Source organism: Bradysia coprophila, unplaced genomic scaffold, assembly GCF_014529535.1.
Source record: "Bradysia coprophila strain Holo2 unplaced genomic scaffold, BU_Bcop_v1 contig_138, whole genome shotgun sequence".
Classification (NCBI taxonomy): Eukaryota; Metazoa; Arthropoda; class Insecta; order Diptera; family Sciaridae; genus Bradysia; species Bradysia coprophila.
The window spans coordinates 7348906-7370186 of record NW_023503409.1 but is presented as its reverse complement, the minus strand read 5'-3'; the positions used below and the strand labels follow the sequence as shown (position 1 = coordinate 7370186).

Sequence of the window (21281 nt, the reverse complement as noted above, 5' to 3'; positions counted from 1 at the left end):
AATCTGCTTTTTTGCTGGATTTTTATAGATTCACCACCTGATAAAAAAAGCCAATAAAACACTCGTTTCATTTCAATGGTGCAACAATATGATGATAACATTGATCCCATATACGGTTTTACAGTCGTTTATTCGTTTTTATTTTTCACGAACAGTGCGAATCATCAAATCAGTTTTATTGGTAGATTTGGCAAGTCATCAAATCTGTATCTGTTGCAAATTTGTCTGGTGGTAGATATGACCCGGTTTACATTGTATTGTATACACTCTTTGGATTGGGTACGAACGTTTAGAATCTGACTTTACTGACTGCCTCAATTTGTGTGTTCCAAAATGAATTAGTCCTCAAAAATGTTGTGGGCTCAACAACTACAATTTCAATCTGATCCCTTACAGCAATCCGCTAAATCAAATTGAAACAAGAAATCCGTAGGTTTTGGACCGTAGGGTACTTTTTCTCTTCTGTCTTCGACCAAAGGCATATTGTTTCTGTGAAATTTTAAGTCTTAGAAAATCTCCCATCTAGCAGAGATCGCTGACTATTTAATCAACATGTAGAAAAATAGAGAAATGTATGTGGTTGACGTTAATAATGTTTGCTCGAATGTTTGTTAATTTCTTGTACAAAATCATTGTTGCATTGCTGGTTTCAAATGTTCATCAATTTAAAATAAAAACTTTAACTTAACTTTTAAGGTGCAGTTATGAAGATGAGATGCATGCCGAAACCGTGTTTACATCTAGTAATTGATCATTCGTTTCTATTTTTCATTTGGAATAACAAAAATCACCAAATCACGTTTATGGGAAAATTCATCAAATAAATTTACGATTCGATTTCATTTATTCAAACGGAATTATAACTAACAATGGAAAATGGTGTCACAACTACTTCTGGTAGAATTTAATATTCTTTGGATTAAATCTATTCTTTAACATTTCAAAATTGTGTTTATTTCTATACGATTTTCGGGGTGATAGATTCTTAGCACTTTCTTATTGGTTCACAACAAATTTAACAAAAAGTAATTGTTCGCATCGCTACACTGACCTAAAGGACGTATTTTTTCCAATTTTTTTCTTTTCGTTTTTTTTTTTGCTAGTAAACTAAACTTCTCAAGGATCTCCTCTATACACGTTACACGAACAATCCACTCAATAAAAAAAACTGACAAACACTCCTTCCGTATACCTCGTCATAAAAGGACTCACAGTTACACCAGGGCCTATTAGAAAGTTACGGAATAAATTTCGGTTTAACATTCCCTAAAAACAACCCTGAGTTACACACACCTCGGATGCTATCAATGTCCATGGCGTGTGTGCCTGATTAAATTGAGGTTTTTTACTACTCAAAAAAATCTTAATTTTGGATACGCCTGGATACCAAATTACAGATAAAAAACTACTGATTTTAACCATCCATGGCGAGTCATTCTTTAATGGTCGCAGCTGGATGCACGTTAATCCTAATATTAACATTCAGTTCTTTATATCGACAACTACATCGCGTCGACGAGAACATCATTTTCGTGTATCGAATCAATATTTTTTGGAAAAAATTTAAATTAAATTAATTTCGAGAGCTGACACAGATAATATAGCGTGTAAAATAACGTAATTCAAATTTAATTAAAAATTATATGCTTTTTTGTAATCACATTCGTTGATTACATTTCATATAATAATTGCGAGTTATTTGCTTTTGTATGTTCATTTTAATGGAACAACGTTGTTAACCTCTTTATCAAAATTAATCAAAGCAATATTAAATTGTAGTTTCGGCTGGATTCTCGTCAATAACTAAACTGTAGACCAGCTCTCAGAATGAGTCTCGAAAATTTTAAATTAAAAATGTCATTATGATACTCGTAATTTTGAATGTCTTGTTAGTGTTCATAACAGTAGGATTTTAATAGTACATATTTTGATGAGTATAGCGTTTGCATCTTGTGCCGAAGGCGAGGGATGCAAACACACAAGTCAAAATAATTATATCTAAACCAATTCGTAGTATAAAACGAGCTTCTGAGGGTTGCAGTGGAAAAATGTGTTTCTTTTTAAACAGCTGTAAGAAACAAAACTTTTTTCGTCTTTATTTTTGTTGCATTTTATGTCATGAAAAAATGCTGAGTTCCTTCATTGATTCATGCAAATTTAATATTTTCCTGCACAGTGCACACCTATGAGTATGTAGGTTTATTCTAACTGCAGATATTTATTTTGAGGTAAATGGTATGTTGTATTGAAAAAATAAATGCAAATTTCCGATGCATTCGGTGCAAATAAACGATCTAAAAAATGTTTTTTGTTCCGATGTATTGCTGTGATAACATTTTCGCAAAATAAAGGAAAATATAAATCCATTCGGATTTATAATTGTGTAAGCGATCAATTAACCTTTTAAATACGACCTTGCCATATTTGTCATCGACAGTGATGACAACGTAAGGTGAATCTTTGTCAAAAGTAATGAAGCCAATGATTTGCTATTAATCTGTTGATTATGTTTAGATCTGAAGAAGTGAGATGGTATATTGTCCGCCCTCTAGCGTAAAGTTTATTGACCGAGGCGAAGCTGAGGTCAATATACGTGCAAAAAATGTGACTATTCATTTTTCGACCGAGTTACCTACAATATTTTACACGCTGAGGGCACTGAGAAAATGCTTCGTTGAAGAAATAAATGGTTGTCGGTGCAGAAGCATATCAATGTTATTGCATTTCTTGGATATGTGTCATTTTAACTCAGGGAAATTTAATCAACTATACACATAACACACCACCATTGCTCTTAAGTTCTTGGAGAAAATTTTTCATTGTCGCACACACACTTAATGTGGGAAACTAGAAGTAGTTAACAACTAATATACTGTAATGTCCTACTCCATCTAATGCACCAAAATAAATTGCAAAACGAGAGAGTCGATAACTGCAATTTACCAAAAAAAAAAAATCAGTTATAGGTGTATTACACCTGGTATGATTTACGATTAATTCATGAAAGTAATTTTTCCGTTCTGTAGGTTTATTTATGAATCGTATAACTCCATCTGCACCTCAAAGGACAGCAGTTTTTATTGCTGATCATGCATACATGTTTGCGATAAAAAAGGGAGACTCTGTCATCTTCATAGGAAGATATTTGAAAGAAATAAATATTCAACTTGACCTTTGCATTCCTGTGTTCAATGAAAAATGTAATTTAGCTTTTTTGTAATAAAATAAAATGGTAGAGTACAGCTGGTTTGTTTTGAAAATGCAACGTGGAAACAGCAACAACAGAAAAACTTACACCATGAATTTCAGTTAGTTTCATGCACAATCTGAAACACTTGACTTTCAGTGAGTGTCTTTTTAACGTTTTACTAATTTGTTTTCATTACTGTAGCAATTCGCGACGACGACAAAACTAGAGCATAAAGTTTCGGTCTCCGTTTCAGTCTGAAACTCCACAAATTATTAAAAGTTAGTTTATTATTACGACGTTGACATGCTTTCGTTACCTTCATATGTATATGTATTAAAGTATACGAATATCTCAACGTCTTCAAACACAATTCGTTGACAACGAAAAGCTCTCAGGTGTTCAGTAAAGTTTCACATTTCACTGTATAGAATACATTCGCTTTGACGACAGTTTTCACAAAGTCAATCTACTATTTATTTTCTTTGGGAATTATTTTAACGTTAAAGCGAAAGAGTTCTGTAAATGAACACACAATTCCGAAGAAAGTAACTATCAAATGCACAAAGAAAGTGGATCAGAAATAAGTTTTTAATTTTTTTTTGTTTTGCTTGGTGCAGATAAACAGTAACAAATCGTAGCATAAAAATGTCGTCATTGTATCGTTTTCTGATGATGATTTTTTGTTTGGAATGATGTAGCACATTATGTATTTAGTCTGGTGAAAGGAAGAACTCTAAAATAAATTAATTTCGTTGATTTCTATTTTTAAAGGTATCGTCGCAGTGAGTTTCTCACTACTCGTTGGTCCTAAATATGTTTTCCAAGCTGATCACTCATTTACATTCGTCCTAAAGAATAAAAACGGCACTCTGTTCATGGGCAGATATATACAATAATGAATTTATGATCATCTACTCTGCATGTACCTAATATTAATACTATACCACAGGACCAATTACTGCGACCAATAAATGTTTTTATGATATTTACCATAAGTCTTTGATGAACAAGAATTTCTACTCTGAAGTAGTAGATCTGAATAAGTGTCAGAGTACCGATTCCATACTAGCTTCTAGAATTTATAGTGTGAACATCTTTCGAAAGCATAATTTTACATTTATCAGAGTTTTAAATGTCATCGATGTTCCCATTCAATTAAGTGCCAAGGTAAATATATGGGTCATTCAGACACGCGCGGCCTAGCGCAATAATTCGATGCTACTGACACTTTTTTTTTAAATGGTTCACTAAGATTTACTTGTGTTTCACAAAATGTTGTGCCTACCACAAAACAGATGGCCCAGGTTTCTAAGCAATTTTGTGATTTTAAAGAAAAGGAGAGATGGCGTGCTTATAGCAAACTTCGTGACACTGCACATCTGATTCGGTTATATGGCATTATATTCGCCCATATATTTGTCTTGTGAAGTGCAAGGTAAATATAGTGAGGAGGTAATGCCATCGAGATGCGCGGCGTAGCACATAAGTTCGATGCCACTGACATCTTTTTTTTAATGGCTGACTATAGTTATATATGGCATTACCTCCTCACTATATTTACCTTGGTGAAGTGCACAAGTCTATCATATTTTGACGTGAAATTTGCTTAGGGATAGATTCCAATAGCGCCAAAAGTATAAAATAACAAACGTAGGATGAAACGTATAAAATAAACATCTGTGCCGAATACTTTGCGGTGAAAATCCGTCAAACGCCACCCCTTATTGATGTTCAAAATGCACATTTTGCAGAACTTTCATTTCAAAAATTGTACTTATAAATATCCACATTGTTAAAATAATGTGAATAATTAAATTGCTAAAATCCTTGTTTCGTTTTTGTTCGACCAAAAACTCATTACAGCGTAATTCTGTACAGATTATCTAGCTTAATGCATTTTTATGCTGAACTGTACAATACGTTAAACTCATTTATTGATAAATACAAAATATTTATTGATTTTCAATTTTAGCTGTTGACGCGTAATTTCTGCGTCACTAGTCAATGGGAACTAATTGGAGCACATTGAACTGTTTAAATTTATGCAAAAAAAAATTGAATCAAATGTTTTCCCATTTTTTAGCGGTTTGCTTTAAATCATATCTGTTAGTGGTGGTGTGGCTGTAGTTCATTCATTTGTAATATCAAGGAATGGTTTCTCTAATTTTATCATGAAAGTACATATTTCGAATGCCATTCTAATATTGTGTGTACTGGCGCAAATTTCGGTACTAGTGCGTTTACAGTTTCATTTCGACATTGTTTTTAGATTTTTTTCGATACCCCAAAGTAATTCTTAGGAAAAGTAGAAGTCGAGCGGACTGGAATTATACCTTCCAAGAATATCTACCTCATTTTTAGTCGATACGATTTGATCGTCATGTCTTATTGTAATTGTGATTTTATACGCTCTGTGTCTACCTAGGCATTGACATTCACATTGAAGGTACTTTTGAGGTCTACTACTTCCATCAGTCGAAGTAAGTTCACCGTCCACAGAAAAGTTTCTTTTCGCATGTTTTCGTAACTAAATTATGAGTGTACGTGTCGAGCTAATCAGGATGTCTCATCTAGTGTGAGAAACAAACGCAATATGTCAATCTAACCAGATTTTTTTTCTACCGTCGACTTCAGGGAAATCAAGATATGAATTTGGTTCAGCTGTTTTTGAGCTGGTCCACTCATACAAAACAAAAGTGCTTATACATCTTTGTACGGGTGAAAAAGTTACACGCTCACGGTAGTGATAACACCATCAAAAGACATATGAGCGTGTGAACGTGTGTGTGAACCATCTGAAAAACAGGTGAATAAAATTCCTGTCTAAATTTCACTGACGTGCACATAAGAAAACGTTCTGAGTTTTGTTTGTTGAATCAGAAATAATTGAATTACGCAATGATACATCTCACTGATTACACATTTTACCCGTAATCAAGACTTTTTTCAGAAACCTGACCCGCTCACTGATATACATGATTTTATGCTTCAAACATTAATTAATCTTGAGACAAAATTAAATTAAATTAAATTCTCCGGTTTCCCAAACAGCTAATTTTCTAGCGACTCTCAACTGAAATAGATTGATGTCGACGTTTACCTGTACATATACGTCCAGGCGGATAAATATAAACCTCTAATACTATAATACCCATTAATGCGAAGATAACTTATTTAATTCAATTATTATATCTGAATTTATTATTCATGCTTCTCTGGGTACATTATTGTATACAGCCAGTTGGCTCGCCACGTACACACATCATTTATCAAATTTCTATTTCCAATGGCGGATTTATATTCGGACAAAGCTCACTTTATCTTACCGATGCGATGTGTTTGCGGTTGTAGATCATTCTTTTATATTCCCTTTTTTGAATGAAAAGTAGGAATATTATGGTTATTAATGCAATAGGGAAAGCTTATCTAGTGTTCTGTGTAGCTCATTTGTCTTTCTTATAATATGATCGAGGGAATATGCAAAATTTGCAACAACTCAAACAAGTAACTAAAATTGTACAATCAAATCGTATTGTTAATCTTTGAAGAATATTTTAAAGTTTTCATTTGTTTATCTTCGAAAATTATTTCTTCACTATTCTCCTTATTGTACAGAGCTTTTCTATTTAGCAGAACTTTAACTAAAGTTTTCCTTTTCTTTTCTAAGAATTAACAATTTCTCAACTCAGTTTTAACTGCATCGCACCTATTAGAAGTATGTAGAAGTACGGACAAAGAATTCTTTAAGACTGAATATCATTCTTCGCACATGCAATTCCTTCTGTCGCTGTCTCATCCAAAAAGAAAATTACTGACAATTAAATATTTTTCTATGTAACAGGAACCATAATTATACCACTGTCTCTTGAGTACACTGACATATTTTTGGCCGACCATCCGTTCTTTTTCATCATACGAAACGATAAAAGTACCATGTTTACAGGGAAATTTTATAAAAATTAAGAATTTCTGCTTTTTAGTTTGTAATTTGAATTGGTCGACTAGTAAGTCTGGCGTTGAACGTAATAGAAAAATAAAATTAATTGCACGGTAAATGGTGTTGTTTTATAGCAATTTTAGGTAGAAGATCCGGACGCATTCGACCACTCAATTTTAACGCTGAACATTCGTTTTACTTTATTTTGATGACGAATGGAAATGCTATTTTCGTTGGTAGAAAAATGCAGTAGCACAAATTTTCAACATTTTTATTATGATAATTCAGTGTTATTTCGTAAATGTTATACCTGTGGAAATAAACGCAAATTATTCTATTCAAAAGTAAATCTATTTGGCATCAAAGATAGTTGAAACCACAAAGCTCATCAATTTGAGAATTCATTAAATGATTTGTAACTCGAATGGTTGCAGCTTTTTTCAAATTCTTCCTCTGATTTAAAATTTTACTGCCGCTAATCGATATAAACTACATTAAAATATTCATCGCCTTCAGTAACAGCATGGAAGGATTTACATCATCATCAAGGTCTTGAATAATAAAAAAAAGTTGATTCGAAGGATATTGACCAGATATAGCGATCGTAAATGGAAACAATTAAACTTTATCATCTCGATAACGTATTTACAGTAAATTATAATTGAAATATCAAAGTGGTCATTGCGGTCAAATGAATCTCATCAACGCACTTCAAGCAAAAGTAATCAGAGTTTAGTAGACTCATTCTACAACTGCCAAATAAGGTACTATCTTGTATGAAATGGTTTTTTTTACAGTATTTCTCAGTTGTGTGACACACTGTCAAGCACTATACTCATGCTTGAAGTGCGTTGATTTCATTTATTTATTTCCGAGAATTATAGGTAAAATATTTCCCTTAACTAATAGAAAAACTTTGAAAATAACCACCAACAAAAATCATTTCATGAGCAATTGGAGAGAAGCTCCAAAATGCATTAGAGTCTGTGGAAAATTCTTAAAGTAGTTATGAAGTAAAATATTTGATTTGGCTTCATAGTATAAATTGGTGAAAATTTCATTTATAACAGCGCTAGACGATGCATATTTTGGGAACTTTCATTTTTCCGGAAATTATAAATTTTTCTAAATTCTAATCAAATTTTATTGAATTTTTGTTTTAGTAATTTACATTGTTGCTGTATCGTCTTTTTCGATGCCTCCTCCAATCCATAAATTCAACGCGGACCACCCATTTCGATTTATTTTAAAAAAAGGGGACGATGTCATTTTTATTGGAAAATACTACACCTTGTAGATAATGATAGCAAATGAAATTATTTTTAGATTTATTGAAATGGATTTGTAAGAAATAGAATTTGAGAAATGTTCGATGAATTCAAAAGATTCGAGTGCCTTACCATTTAAAGAAGAAAATTAAAAATTCAGTTTACTTGTTGAAAGGTGGTATGTTTTGTGATAGTTGGTAGTTGTTGATGAAATCATAACTCTAATCTTTTGTCATTTTGTTCAACAGAATATGTGGAATATAAACGATTCCAAAATCAGAAAACATGTCGGTGTTTTCATTTAAGTATAGATACAAAAGCTATTACCTAACTTTTTTTATACTAATTTTTAAAATTTAAAATTTATTTACCATCTTAGTCGATTTAAATTGAAGAAAAAAAACTTAAGCTTAATTTCTTAAAGAGACTGTAAGTCTTTAATCCGAACTAAAATTTCAATTTCATTGTATGCATGCATCCACGAATCCATTCTCTATTAAATCTCAAAACGAATCATGTTAAAAGACTATTAAAATATTAAATACTTACAATCCAATAGCTTAACATTTTCCTCTGAGTGTATTTAATTCAGTAGGTTGGAGCAATTTTTTTCATTTCAAAACTTTCCACTCCAGATCTGATAAAAAAACTACTTCCGATACTAGCTTCAATACTTTTTAAGTCTTTATTCTCTTCACTGTTAAGTCAAGGGTCTTACATCGGAAAATAAATTTTACGTTCATTATGTTCACTATGATCGATTTTGTGAAATGCATGAAATGTTTTAACAGAAACCGGAAATTAAAGAAAAGTCTGTAACGTTTGATGGCACGATAACTTTAACGATAACTTCGGTTTTTATCGACGAGTAATAACCTTTTTTGGGGCAAGCTCGCAGCTGGACAATATCGGACTAATGATATCAGAGTTATTCCCAAAGGTCTGGTTTACAGATGACCAAAATCGATTCAATGTTCGGGAAGTCTATCCCTAGCCTATGCCTTCAGTTTTATTGTTTCATCTTAAAGTCATTAACTCATTGCAGCGCGTTTGGGCTTATGTATTATCTGGTATTAATTTAGAGAATGCTTCAACGTCTATTGATAAGTTAATCAGTCAAGGGACCTGACCCACTCATAAAGTGGACCCTAGTTGCAACGTTTACTTATTCTGAAGACTCAACTTCATTCTTTAGAATTTAGGATCAATAAAATGAAAATTTAATTTTCAAAAAAACTCTGAATTTCAAATTTTCAATGTCGGCGAACTTTGACAATTAACAATAGTTATTGGTTCACCTAGGGAAAAAAAAAGTTGGAAGTTTCATTTCGGGGATTTTCTTTGTTTTGCTTTAATTTGTTTAAATACACATACAGAATTTTGAAAATCGACACACTTTCTATTTCTGTGTTTTACTTGAGTTTCTGATTTCTCCATATAAAAATACATGCAAAAATCACAAAAAACCAGTAAACCACAAAACAAAAAATGTGTCAGTTTTCAATATTCCGCGAGTGAACTACAATTTATCTGGATGGAAAATGTAAAGAAATGAACCGAAAAACATTATTATTATTCATCTAAAATATTTCTTGTATTCCACACGTGGAAAGTCTCTCTTTCCGTTTTTTTTATGATAACATGTGGAACGACGCCAAGCACTTAAAAAGTTTGATTTCGACTACAATAACTGGAGTTGCAGAATCTTTATCGTCTTGTTCTTACACATTTGCTCAGTACGATATCCGTTTAATGTGAACAGAGAGGCTTTGCTAAATCTCAATCGGTAGGAATTGCTTTTTATCATTCGCTTATGAGACTAAATTATGAAACACCAGAGAAGGCTACAACTCTAAAAATTATCGTTACATAACTTATGAACATTTCATGTAACTTCGATGCTGTAGGTATGTCGAAAGTGAGAAGATCAAGTTTATACTACTTAAATGAAAAAAAAAACTCAAATTATTTAATTGTGTTACCGAATCACTCGCCCTTTCCACTCTTTTAGACGTCCCATTAATTTTTATTCGTTCCACCATTCTCATGCTGCGTCGAAAAGCCAATTCACAAAAGTTTGGTTGGTTTCATTTGACATTCATATAGAAATAAGTCTTGCACAGTGATGGAATGAGTGATGTAACTTGTAGCTCGTTTTAAAATATTCTGCTGTTGAACACAGAAACACGATTAACAACCCTGGAGCGCCCTGTGTTATTTCGAAACAGTTCCATAATCGAATATCATCATGCAAGTTAAGTTCTAAAAAATATTTTATATAATTTATTGCGTGGATGGGCTTGCATGTATCATACCATTAGCGATACATTTTTCTGCCAACGTTGCTTTAATAGATTTGCTATTTTGAGAAAGATATTTCCAAGAAATCCTCAGTGAGTTTACGGTCATTAATAGAATCTTACAACATTGACAAGTGAGTCATGACAGCATGAGTTTGGATATGTGCGAAGGAATGAATGTTTGTGGAGCGAAGCGGAATGTTAACGGAATGTTAACGGGAACTGGGGATACACAAGCCGAGGGGGAAACCACTGGCCAAAAAGGTGACAAATCCATCCGTTTTGGCGGATTTGCACTTTACTTCCTATTCTTTCCTATAATTCCTATTAATTTATAATAATTGTACGACACTATCTGTTACTATCCAATTCATTGTCTGCTTTTAGAAACAATTTTCTGAAAAATTTTCTTTATTTCGATAATTTTCGAAGATATCTTTCAAATTTAAAGAAAACGTATAAAAACCGTCGAAATTACTTCAATTTCGTAGTTGCTGAAGTATTCGGTAATTAATAGGAATTGAAGGAAATACTAGAAATTGAAGGAACTGATGGAATTAAAAGGAATTGAAGGAATTACGAGGAATTGGCTAGATAAACGAGAAACTGAAAGTAAATGAAAGGAAACAATCAGCAAATGAACTGTATTTTACAAAACGAATAGTCAAGATTGGAAACCGGTCATTGTTTCGTTCATTATACTAATCTGTATATCCTTTCATTTACGTTTATTTTCTCGTATTTCCAGTCAATTCCTTGTAATTCCTTCACTTCCTATTAATTACAGAATGCTACGGCAATTCCTTCGAGGGTGTGCAATCAATTACCCGAGTAGTTTCCCCTCGATACAAGCACCCATGCAATCAAATTCGTATACTAATATCGCCAATTTGGTAGAATAGTTTTTTGATTGGGAGCTCTTACATTTCTAGTAGTGTGTTGACATGGAAGTTAACGTATTAGTAACTCCAACTACGTGATAAAAAGCCTCGATGTTCCCCTAAAAAGGCAGTAATAATTAATTGGGATCGTTTCTAAAAAAATGAATTTGTTCTAATACTCAAAGCATGGAATGAACTTATTTTATTTATTAGTGGCGTCCGTTTTGTCAGTACAATGCTTTGCTTGCATTAAGACTTCAGATGATTTAGATGCTACGATTGAGGCTAATTGCTGATGAAATGCCACCGAATAAACTAAATTTTCACTTTTACCGATACAGGATTCTTAGTAGCTGGCCGATCTGGACGCGTTCGACAGACAGTACCATTTACTGTCGACAAAGGGTTTATTTACATACTACAATCGCGATCTGTTGGCACCATTTTTATCGGACGTAAGCGACTTTAACACAACCAACAAACTATCAATTCAATCAACGTCAAATACATTTTTTTATTAATTAAATTTGGAAATACTGAAATATCTACGGGTCCAATAAAATCGATTGATTTGATCAAATTATACGTTCAGATTTAATTTAAACAAATTTATGCTGCACATTCAAGACAACGTTTCCCCATCAGATAAACTTGCTTCTAGAGATTTTTTTTAAATCAGCCATAGAATGAAATATCGTCTGGATGTAGGTCGGTATAATGAAGTAGATAATTGGAAATTCGCATCGCAAACTGTATAATATTTTGAATGCCTGTTTATTGGATTAGCCGATGCAAGAAAAGGCTTTCAAATTATAAAATTGAAAGAAATGAATTCAGAGAAAAATAAAAGAAGAAAAGTACGTGAAGCTGTATGGAAGATACGTCAAGGTTACTCGATGAAAATGCTTGAAAATGTGCAAAAAGTCTTATGCATCGAACATGCTTAAACATCAATTCAAAGAAACTCTTGACAAAATCGAAGGAAAATGAAATTGGAGTGAATTGTCGATGAATATATTTTCTGCAATCGAGTGTCACAATACACACTCGTTTCTTATTTCCACGCTACTTCTTCATTTCTGCATTTGTTTGGTAAGTTTACTTGAAAAGTAATTATAATTCGGAATATTCCTCGAAATTAACCAAAGACCTCGAGTATATGAGCTACATTAGCTAATACATTAACCATTCGGTCCGACTACCGACTACTCGAATGTTTAAACTAAACGTAGAGTACAATATTTGTAGATTCAACGCACTTTAAGCATGAGTGGTACTCTAAATAGAGTACTAAACCGGGACAGTGTATCAAACAAACTATGACACTGTAAAAGAATCTGGAAAAAAATTTCATACAAAATGGTACTCTATTTGGCAGCTGTCACTCGAAGCACTTGACAGCTGTCACTCGAAGCACTTTTGCTTGAAGTGTGTTGATAGATTGTTTGATCAAATTTTCATCGGAGTGATTTCTTTAAATATTTTGTTTACTGTTTTTTGTCTATTGTGACTCTCAGCGTGCAAAAAGCATCGTGTGCAACACGTTTTGGAATGTTATTTTTCCAGATGACGCCTTAAAACTACTGCTCAAAATTTCAACATTTTCAAAACTTGGTGCACAAGATACTATTATAATCTTATGCTACATTGTATACACTTTGCAAGAATTGTAGTATATTTCAGGTATATTCCGAGTGTGTTTTTCACGAACTATGTATTCAGTATTCATGCTCTTAATCCATTCATAATGGGAAAATTGCTCATGAACAAAAGCATCTGAAATTTAAAATATATTTCCCCAACAACCATTTCACTGGTGAATTGGGTTCATTCGGTTGAATGGGCAATAGAGTCCAGCCCGATGGGTGAGAATGTATACAATAGACCGTAAATTTTCATTTGCAATTACAGAATTGTATTTGTCTGCAAATGAATATAAAATTTTATTATTTTTTTTTGTTAAATGTGGTAGTCGAATTTGCTATTCCGCACAGAGAATGCTGCAATACATTTGACTGAAACCATTGACTAATTAGCTCGCAAGGTCGTTGTAGGTGAAAAAATTTTGGCAACTTAGGTGAAGCGTAAAGATCACGGCATCGGCCAACCGCGGTCAAAAATGACTCGATCTGAGAATTCAGGTCAGGTAATTTCGTAAAGGACAAACCTGACCTGATCTGAACCTGTTTTATTTAAACCTGACAGGTCACATTTCAGGTATATCTGAAATTTTCATACAATTTTTCATACAAACTGACTTCAGGTAAAAACAGATTTCAAATAATTCAGGTGAGGTTGAGATAAAGCCTGACCTGTTTTGACACTTATAAGTATATTTTGAAGGTATGAATAAAAAACATCATGTCCAGCACTGAAATTTGTCATTCACTTAAGTTTTACTTATAACTTCAATACGACATTATAAGCATGTTCTTGATTATTGACCTGTTCCACATGGGGATAACTTCCTCTATATTCTCATTTTTTAGCCCCGTACGAAGTACGAAGGGGCTTATAGGATTACGATGCCGTGTGTAATTGATGGAATTCGAAGCAGACGGTAAGGGCAAAGTGTTTGCCTATGTTCATAGATGACGAATCCGCAATAAAAATTTGGGCCGTCTGTCCGTCTGTCCGTCTGTCCGTCTGTCCGTCTGTCCGTCTGTCCGTCTGTCCGTCTGTCCGTCTGTCCGTCTGTCCGTCACGTCGATATCTTGAGTAAATCAAATCCGATTTCAAAAATTTTTTTTTCCCTGAAAGATAGTCAAAATAGTGAGGCTAAGTTCGAAGATGGGCATATTCGGGTCGGCCCTTCGTGAGTTAGGGCCACCTAAGTGATTTAAGGTCTTTTGGTGATATTTATGGCAAAATAAACGATGGAAATGTAAATGACACGGCAAATGATAGGTATTGTCAATACCAATCCAGGAAAAAAAAGTTTTTTAAAATCGGGTGAGTGGACCGTGAGTTAGGGCCTTAGAAGTGAAAAGCTAATAGGGCCCTATGTGTATTTTACATAGAACTCAAGTAAATTTCATTCGTTTTTCGTAATTTTTGTGTCATTTGGAAGGTAATCAAAAGCCGAATAGAATGTTGTTGAAAAAAAAAAATTGGGTCCTCGGACTAAGGCCGCTACTAGGGCTCTATGTGTATTTTACATTGAACTCGAGTAAATTTCATTCGTTTTTCGTAATTTTTGTGTCATTTGGAAGGTAATCAAAGGCCGAATAGAATGTTGTTGAAAAAAAAATTAAATTTGGGTCCTCGGACTAAGGCCGCCACTAGGGCCCTATGTGTATTTTACATTGAACTCAAGTACATTTCATTCGTTTTTCGTAATTTTTGTGTCATTTGGAAGGTAATCAAAAGCCGAATAGAATGTGGTTGAAAAAAAAATTAAATTTGGGTCCTCGGACTAAGGCCGCCACTAGGGCCCTATGTGTATTTTACATTGAACTCAAGTACATTTCATTCGTTTTTCGTAATTTTTGTGTCATTTGGAAGGTAATCAAAAGCCGAATAGAATGTGGTTGAAAAAAAAATTAAATTTGGGTCCTTGGACTAAGGCCACTACTAGGGCCCTATGCGTATTTTACATATAACTCGAGCAAATTTCATCCGTTTTTCGTAATTTTTGTTTCATTTGGAAGGTAATCAAAGGCCGAATAGAATGTTCTTGAAAAAAAAAAATTAAATTTGGGTCCTCGGACTAAGGCCGCTACTAGGGCCCTATGCGTATTTTACATATAACTCGAGCAAATTTCATCCGTTTTCCGTATTTTTTGTTTCATTTGGAGGGTAATCAAAGGCCGAATAGAATGTAGTTGAAAAAAAATAAATTTGGGTCCTCGGACTAAGGCTGGTACTAGGGCCCTATGTGTATTTTACATACAACTCGCGTAAATTTCATCCGTTTGTCGTAATTTTTGTTTAATTTAGAAGGTAATCGAAGGCCGAATAGAATGTAGTTGAAAAAAAAAAATTTGGGTCCTCGGACTAAGGCCGGTACTAGGGCCCTATGTGTATTTATACTCAATAAATTAAAATTTTAGGGCTATTTGAAATTTTTGTTTCATTTGAAAGGAACGTCGTACGGGGCTTCGTAATTGCGCTATGCGCAATTTCTAAGATGTACACATTCCATAATAATTTTACTTTAACTACATTAACCGGCGCAATAGGCTTACGGTCAAAGTAGGGTGACAGACGCACTAGGGTCACGTACGCAATAGATATACGGGTTTGTACGGGGCTCAGTCGCAGCAAACGCTCCGACTGTTCTGATGGCTCGTTTTTAAATTCTCTTTTGCCAACACTTGATTGTTTCTTAAAACTATTTTCCACACTTCGATTTTCCACTTTATTGTGCAGAAATTCCATGTTGTTCACCCACATTTATTTTCATTTTAAATTTCCTTACGCTCAATATACCTATCAGAAAGTTTCTCATACTCTAAATGCCGGAGTAAATTGTGGAATCGAATATAAATATTGATATATCTGAAGAATAGTTTTGTTCTCTGTGCTTCTTTTAATTCGAAAATCATTTTCAGTTGAATAACCTCTTCCACTTTGTAAATTAACGAGTTTAATCGTGTACACACCTCCGACACGTACCAAGTGTAGATGAAAATTTACATTCAAATCTTTTATTATCTTCAAAGTTTTACATTTTCCCATCCGACGAAATTAAACGCAATTGTTAGCCGTATACACAAACTTTTCCAATTCTGCGGACATAAGTTTGTAACGGTCGCAAAATTGTTATGATAACAAAACAGAATTCAGATACACATTTCGTTTAATTCACTCAGAGTGATTCACATTTCAGAATGATGATATAACTTTACCGGTGAGGTATTCGTATTTCTGTTCAAAGTTTATCCACCGTGTCGCTGAACAAATTAGGAAATGTTAATTAAATTTAACAACAGAACGTTTACATGAACAGCTTTGCGAAATAAAGACGGCTATCCTTGGAGAATATTGTTTTTACATGCATGTAAGCCACATTCACGTCGGATTTCGTTTTCTAAATTGAAATTTGTAAGTCATTCACTTCGTAGCAGGAGGTTGTGGTAAGGGACTTCTAACATTACAAAAATAAACCTCAAAATAAACTAGTAGGCGAACACTGAACACCCCATTATAAAATTAAATTAAAAAGCAAAAATCTCTTTTCTATGGGTTACGTTCCATTGTGATTTTTTCCAATTAATAATCTACAAGCAGATAAAGTTTCTCTGCGTTGAGTAGACATAGGGATTTTGTTTTATTTTAATTGCACGACGCTTCCCAATCTTTTTACATCGTATCTTTTTTCTCAGGATGAGTCAACGAACAGACAAACACCCACACATCTACTGGAGAACCGTTGCATTTCAATTTCATATAAATTCTTCAAAACGTTCGCAAATTTACTTTTAATCATATTCTCTTCTTTGTTCCGGCGCAACGGATATGCTACATAGAGAGTTGCATGCATCAACTTTTGAAAATTGGATCACAGGATTCTGTAAAACTTATGGTGAAGAAAAATCAATTACATGATCTCAACGTTCTATAATTCATCAATCAATGTTCTGACAATATTTTCTCTCACAATATTTGCATAAAGGAATCCAAGTTTAACAGTAAAATGTTACTTCATTTTAATACCATGTTGCTTCCAGTGTTTTAGCACGCTACATGCTATGAATTTTCATCGTTTCATAATCCACTTGCCATGAGTATCAATAGAAAATCTATTACTTCATAAGGTTGGAGAAACTTTTTCCGTTGAAAGATTACTTTGAATTAATAGTTGAGTGAAGAGGAAGTGAGGTGAAGAAAAATGAGACATAAAAAAAATCGCCTAGTTATGTAAAAGAATTTTTCATGCCGAGGTTGGCGAAAGTTTATTTATTTTTTACCGGGCGAAAGTAACCATTTTCGCCCCAGGGCATTAAATAGTATTTTGCATAACAAGGGGCGAAAGTAAAAAAATTCAAACGTGTGATGCATACTATTTTTTATGCCAAATACTGCGGAAGATTTGTATTTTCGGTCCGAAACAAAACATAATTTTAATTAAACTGTTGAGTTATCAACAAAATTTGCTGTAGAAACACCAAAATGCCGAAAAGCGCGGGGGTCCAGGGGGCGGCAGCCCCCTTGTATAAAAATAAAAACAATTTAACAAATGAAATTACTGTAAACATACATTCACTTGCTCACAAAACATTTGGCTATCGTCAACACAACACTACACTCAATGCGTACTTTCAATCAAGTGAACATGTGTTTTCGAGACATATGAGGACCGAAAGTAAAATGATGACAGTGACATTTACTTTCGGCCCGCAAATACGCAAGCCCACGGGGCGAAAGTAAAATGATGACAGTGACATTTACTTTCGGCCCAAGGCCTGAATTTTTTTACTTTCGGTCACCATTTGAGGACCGAAAATACAAACTTTCGCAGTATTTGGCATAAAATGGTTATTTACGTATCGATTGAGTAGGCCGAAAGAGTTACGTATTAAGCTTTGTATGCTTGCTAAGAGGACCGAAAGTAAAGAAATGTCAATTGAAGGGGCGAAAGCGAAAGCTTTCGCCCCGCGAATTGACAGCTTTACTTTCGGTCCTCTTAGCAAGCATACAAAATATATTTTCATGTGTCGGGGCCGAAAATGATGGAGTTTCGAGATTTTTCTCGGGTTTTCGACCCCTTACATGAAAAATTTTTTGAGTATCTGTTTTGGACGATTGATTTTAGGCACTTTCGCATGTAGCCCTCACTTCGTTCGGGCTACAACTCGCGAAATTGCCTAAAAACAATCGTCCAAAACAGATACACAAATAACTATTTCATGTGTCGGGGCCGAAAATGAGGGAGTTTCGATATTTTTCTCAGGTTTTCGACCCCTTACATGAAAAATTTTTTGAGTATCTGTTTTGGACGATTGATTTTAGGCACTTTCGCATGTAGCCCTCACTTCGTTCGGCTACAACAAGCGAAATTGCCTAAAAACAATCGTCCAAAACAGATACACAATATATATTATGCACCTGTTGCCAAGATTGGTATTTTGACGTGTAGGACATTATTGCCATAGCCGAAGGCGTGGGCCATAATGCCTACTCGTCAAAATAACAGTCTGGCAATAGGTGCATATCATATTTTATTGCATTCGCGGTGTGATTCCCCGAAAAATTACTTATCTAGAGCGCTAATTCATACATTAATCGTTCGCTGTCAAAACAGTCATATGTTGTTGTCTCGTTTTCGCTCATGCAATAAAGCATTGTATTTCATATGGAGTAGGATTCTCGCTGTCGCTCGAGGATCCTACTCCATATGAAATAAAGTACTATTATCTGTCGGGAACAGATATATCGATATAAACAAAAACTCCCTAGAGGGATAAGCTCGAGATTATCGTTCTAGACAGATAAATAACTTTTATCGCATACGCGGTGTGATTCCCCGAAAAAATTATTCACCTAGGATATGTAAACAAACATTATACTTCTGTAAATTGTCAAAGTGTCATTCGCATATCTTGTTGTCTCGTTTTCGCTTATGCGATAAAAATGAATATGCACGTATGACAAGCCGTCTCGGCAAGCCTCGACCGCCTTGTCATACGTGCATAATATTTATTTCGATCACCGTCACTAAAGATGTTAGAGTAGAACCCAATTAGTTGAGTGAAAATGATTAAGCCGGAAATTGTTTTCAGGAAAATGTTTTTTAATGACGTGGTAAAGCGAAACTTGAAAATTTTGCATAACTTCGGTTTTGTGTTTTGTGCCAGGGAGATGTAGTTTTTTTTCTAGACAGCTGTTCGCGACAGTTTAAAAATCGCTTTACCTATAATACCGTGAAACGTTTACCTTTTGCAATCAAATCGGTTCTGTGAATTGATGGATGTTGCATGGATTTTTAAAAGCAGCTTACCAGATACGCTGTGAACAATATTTTCTACTGAAAGAAGATTATTCGTTAGATTTTCCGATGATAAAGAGGAAATAGCTTTGAGTCTGTACAGTTCATATACTAATTTACGCTAAGCGAACGTGCAACTAACGAATACAAAGAAGAAGAAAAAACGTCTTATCCTCCCCATCATCATCTCGAAAAAACGAATAAATTTAATTCGAAAATTCTCTTCATTAATATATTTACACAAAACTTAATTACTAGACAGATAACACTCTGATCTACATAATGAATTTACATATATTCCCAAAATGCTTTTTAATAAACTTATTTGTTTTCTCGTCTCGTCATTTTTCTTATCCTTTTAAATTTGGGGGCTTCCAATTCAAAAAGTTAGGAAAAATTTTAGGGCGAAAACATATTCGACAACTTCACTTCACGCATTCTTCAATTCGAAACGTATTCAGATTCAGACGCTACTCAATGTACAAATAATTAACTTTAAACTTTCTTTATATGTATTCGTACCTACTGTGTATAAAAGTTTTCTAATATCCTCTTTTTTGTCATTCCTCGAGTACAGTGTTCATACCATATTACGAACAGATTTTGCTATAACGAAATCGTAATGTAGAGCATTTAAAGACAAAGAATTTTTCACCTTTCCTTTTACTAAACTTTCAAAAGTTTAAACCATCCTAAGCTTTTCAAATATAAATAGCGAATGCGCATGTCCGGATCGTAAACATTTTCGTTTCCCCTTTCAACGTACTCTCCATAGCTGGCACCCCTTACAAATATAACACAATTTTACCTCAACGTTATTTGCGAACGGACGATGAACCATATTTCCGTTCAGTCTTCAATTTTCATCTAATCGAGCACGTAGCAGACAATTGTAACGGCGCCGGTTAGAAATTTCAGTGTAAATTTAGAGAAGTGGTTTGCTACTGTTGTATGCTAATATTAGAAAATAACGTTAGTTATCAGTAAAGATTTGTGAAGTGATTTTGGTTTTTTTTTTGGTTTTAATTAAATGGTAACCTGTTCCCCTCTGATAACACTAAATTGATGTTAAATGATAAACGTGCGATTAATTAAAACATTTCAGTAATTGCGATAAGGACGGCTTATTGTTTTGTGCTTCAAATACATACTTAATCGTTGAATTATTCATCGAAGATAATTTTGAAGTCATTTTTTTTACTTCTTCGCTTCTTGGTGTCGAGACAGCTCAGGATATTACAACTTCAATTATAAGGTAATTTTCCTATTTATATAGACATTTTCTCTTGGCAAAGGATGGCATAAAGTGTTTAATTTATATGTTTATGTGTTGTCTAAGGGAGCAAGTAGATTTTCAAACAGAGCGGAATGTTATGAATTTATCTATATTCTTGATGATCAAAAAAAAAGAGGCAAAGAAATTACTTTTGGTTGAGTTTCGTATTAATTTTAATCCCAAATTTGGTCTGTTTAATCGTTTGATGTGGATAAAAACATGCAAACGACAGATTTCATACAAAGTTTTTTTTGTGTGTGAATAAGGCTGATGGTAATTTTTTTGGTAGATTCCTCTTTGTATACCTATCACACTTTGTACAGCTGAATTAAAAAAAAGAACGTAAAAGAATTCCAACATCTCCGCAGTATCCACTTTTCAATTAAATCGTTATAATTAATGCAAATGAAATTTTTAATTTTCTACTTGTTTGTCGTATAAAAGGCAAAGCTAGACCAACCAAAGGTATACTAACTACAGGAATGAAGTGATTATTACG

The 21281-nt window shown here is 33.8% G+C and overlaps 2 protein-coding genes across 15 annotated transcripts in view; both read left to right on the top strand.

The window, feature by feature from the left end:
* LOC119073852 (alaserpin-like) overlaps window positions 1-12161 on the top strand; it is a 28068-nt gene extending 15907 nt beyond the window's left edge. For 3 of the 13 annotated variants that reach the window (XM_037179709.1, XM_037179700.1, XM_037179707.1), the window contains exon 7: window positions 697-946. In XM_037179709.1, coding sequence (XP_037035604.1) covers window positions 697-824 — 128 coding nt within the window. In that variant the 3' untranslated portion in view covers window positions 825-946. The other 10 variants (XM_037179708.1, XM_037179699.1, XM_037179710.1 and 7 more) reach the window with 7 other exon arrangements.
* Window positions 12162-20316: 8155 nt separating this feature from the next.
* Window positions 20317-21281, top strand: part of LOC119073884 (GTP-binding protein Di-Ras2) — an 89674-nt gene continuing 88709 nt past the window's right edge. For both annotated transcript variants that reach the window (XM_037179766.1, XM_037179765.1), the window contains exon 1: window positions 20317-20761. The gene's annotated coding sequence lies outside the window, so the exon portion shown is untranslated. The remainder of the gene's footprint in view (window positions 20762-21281) is intronic.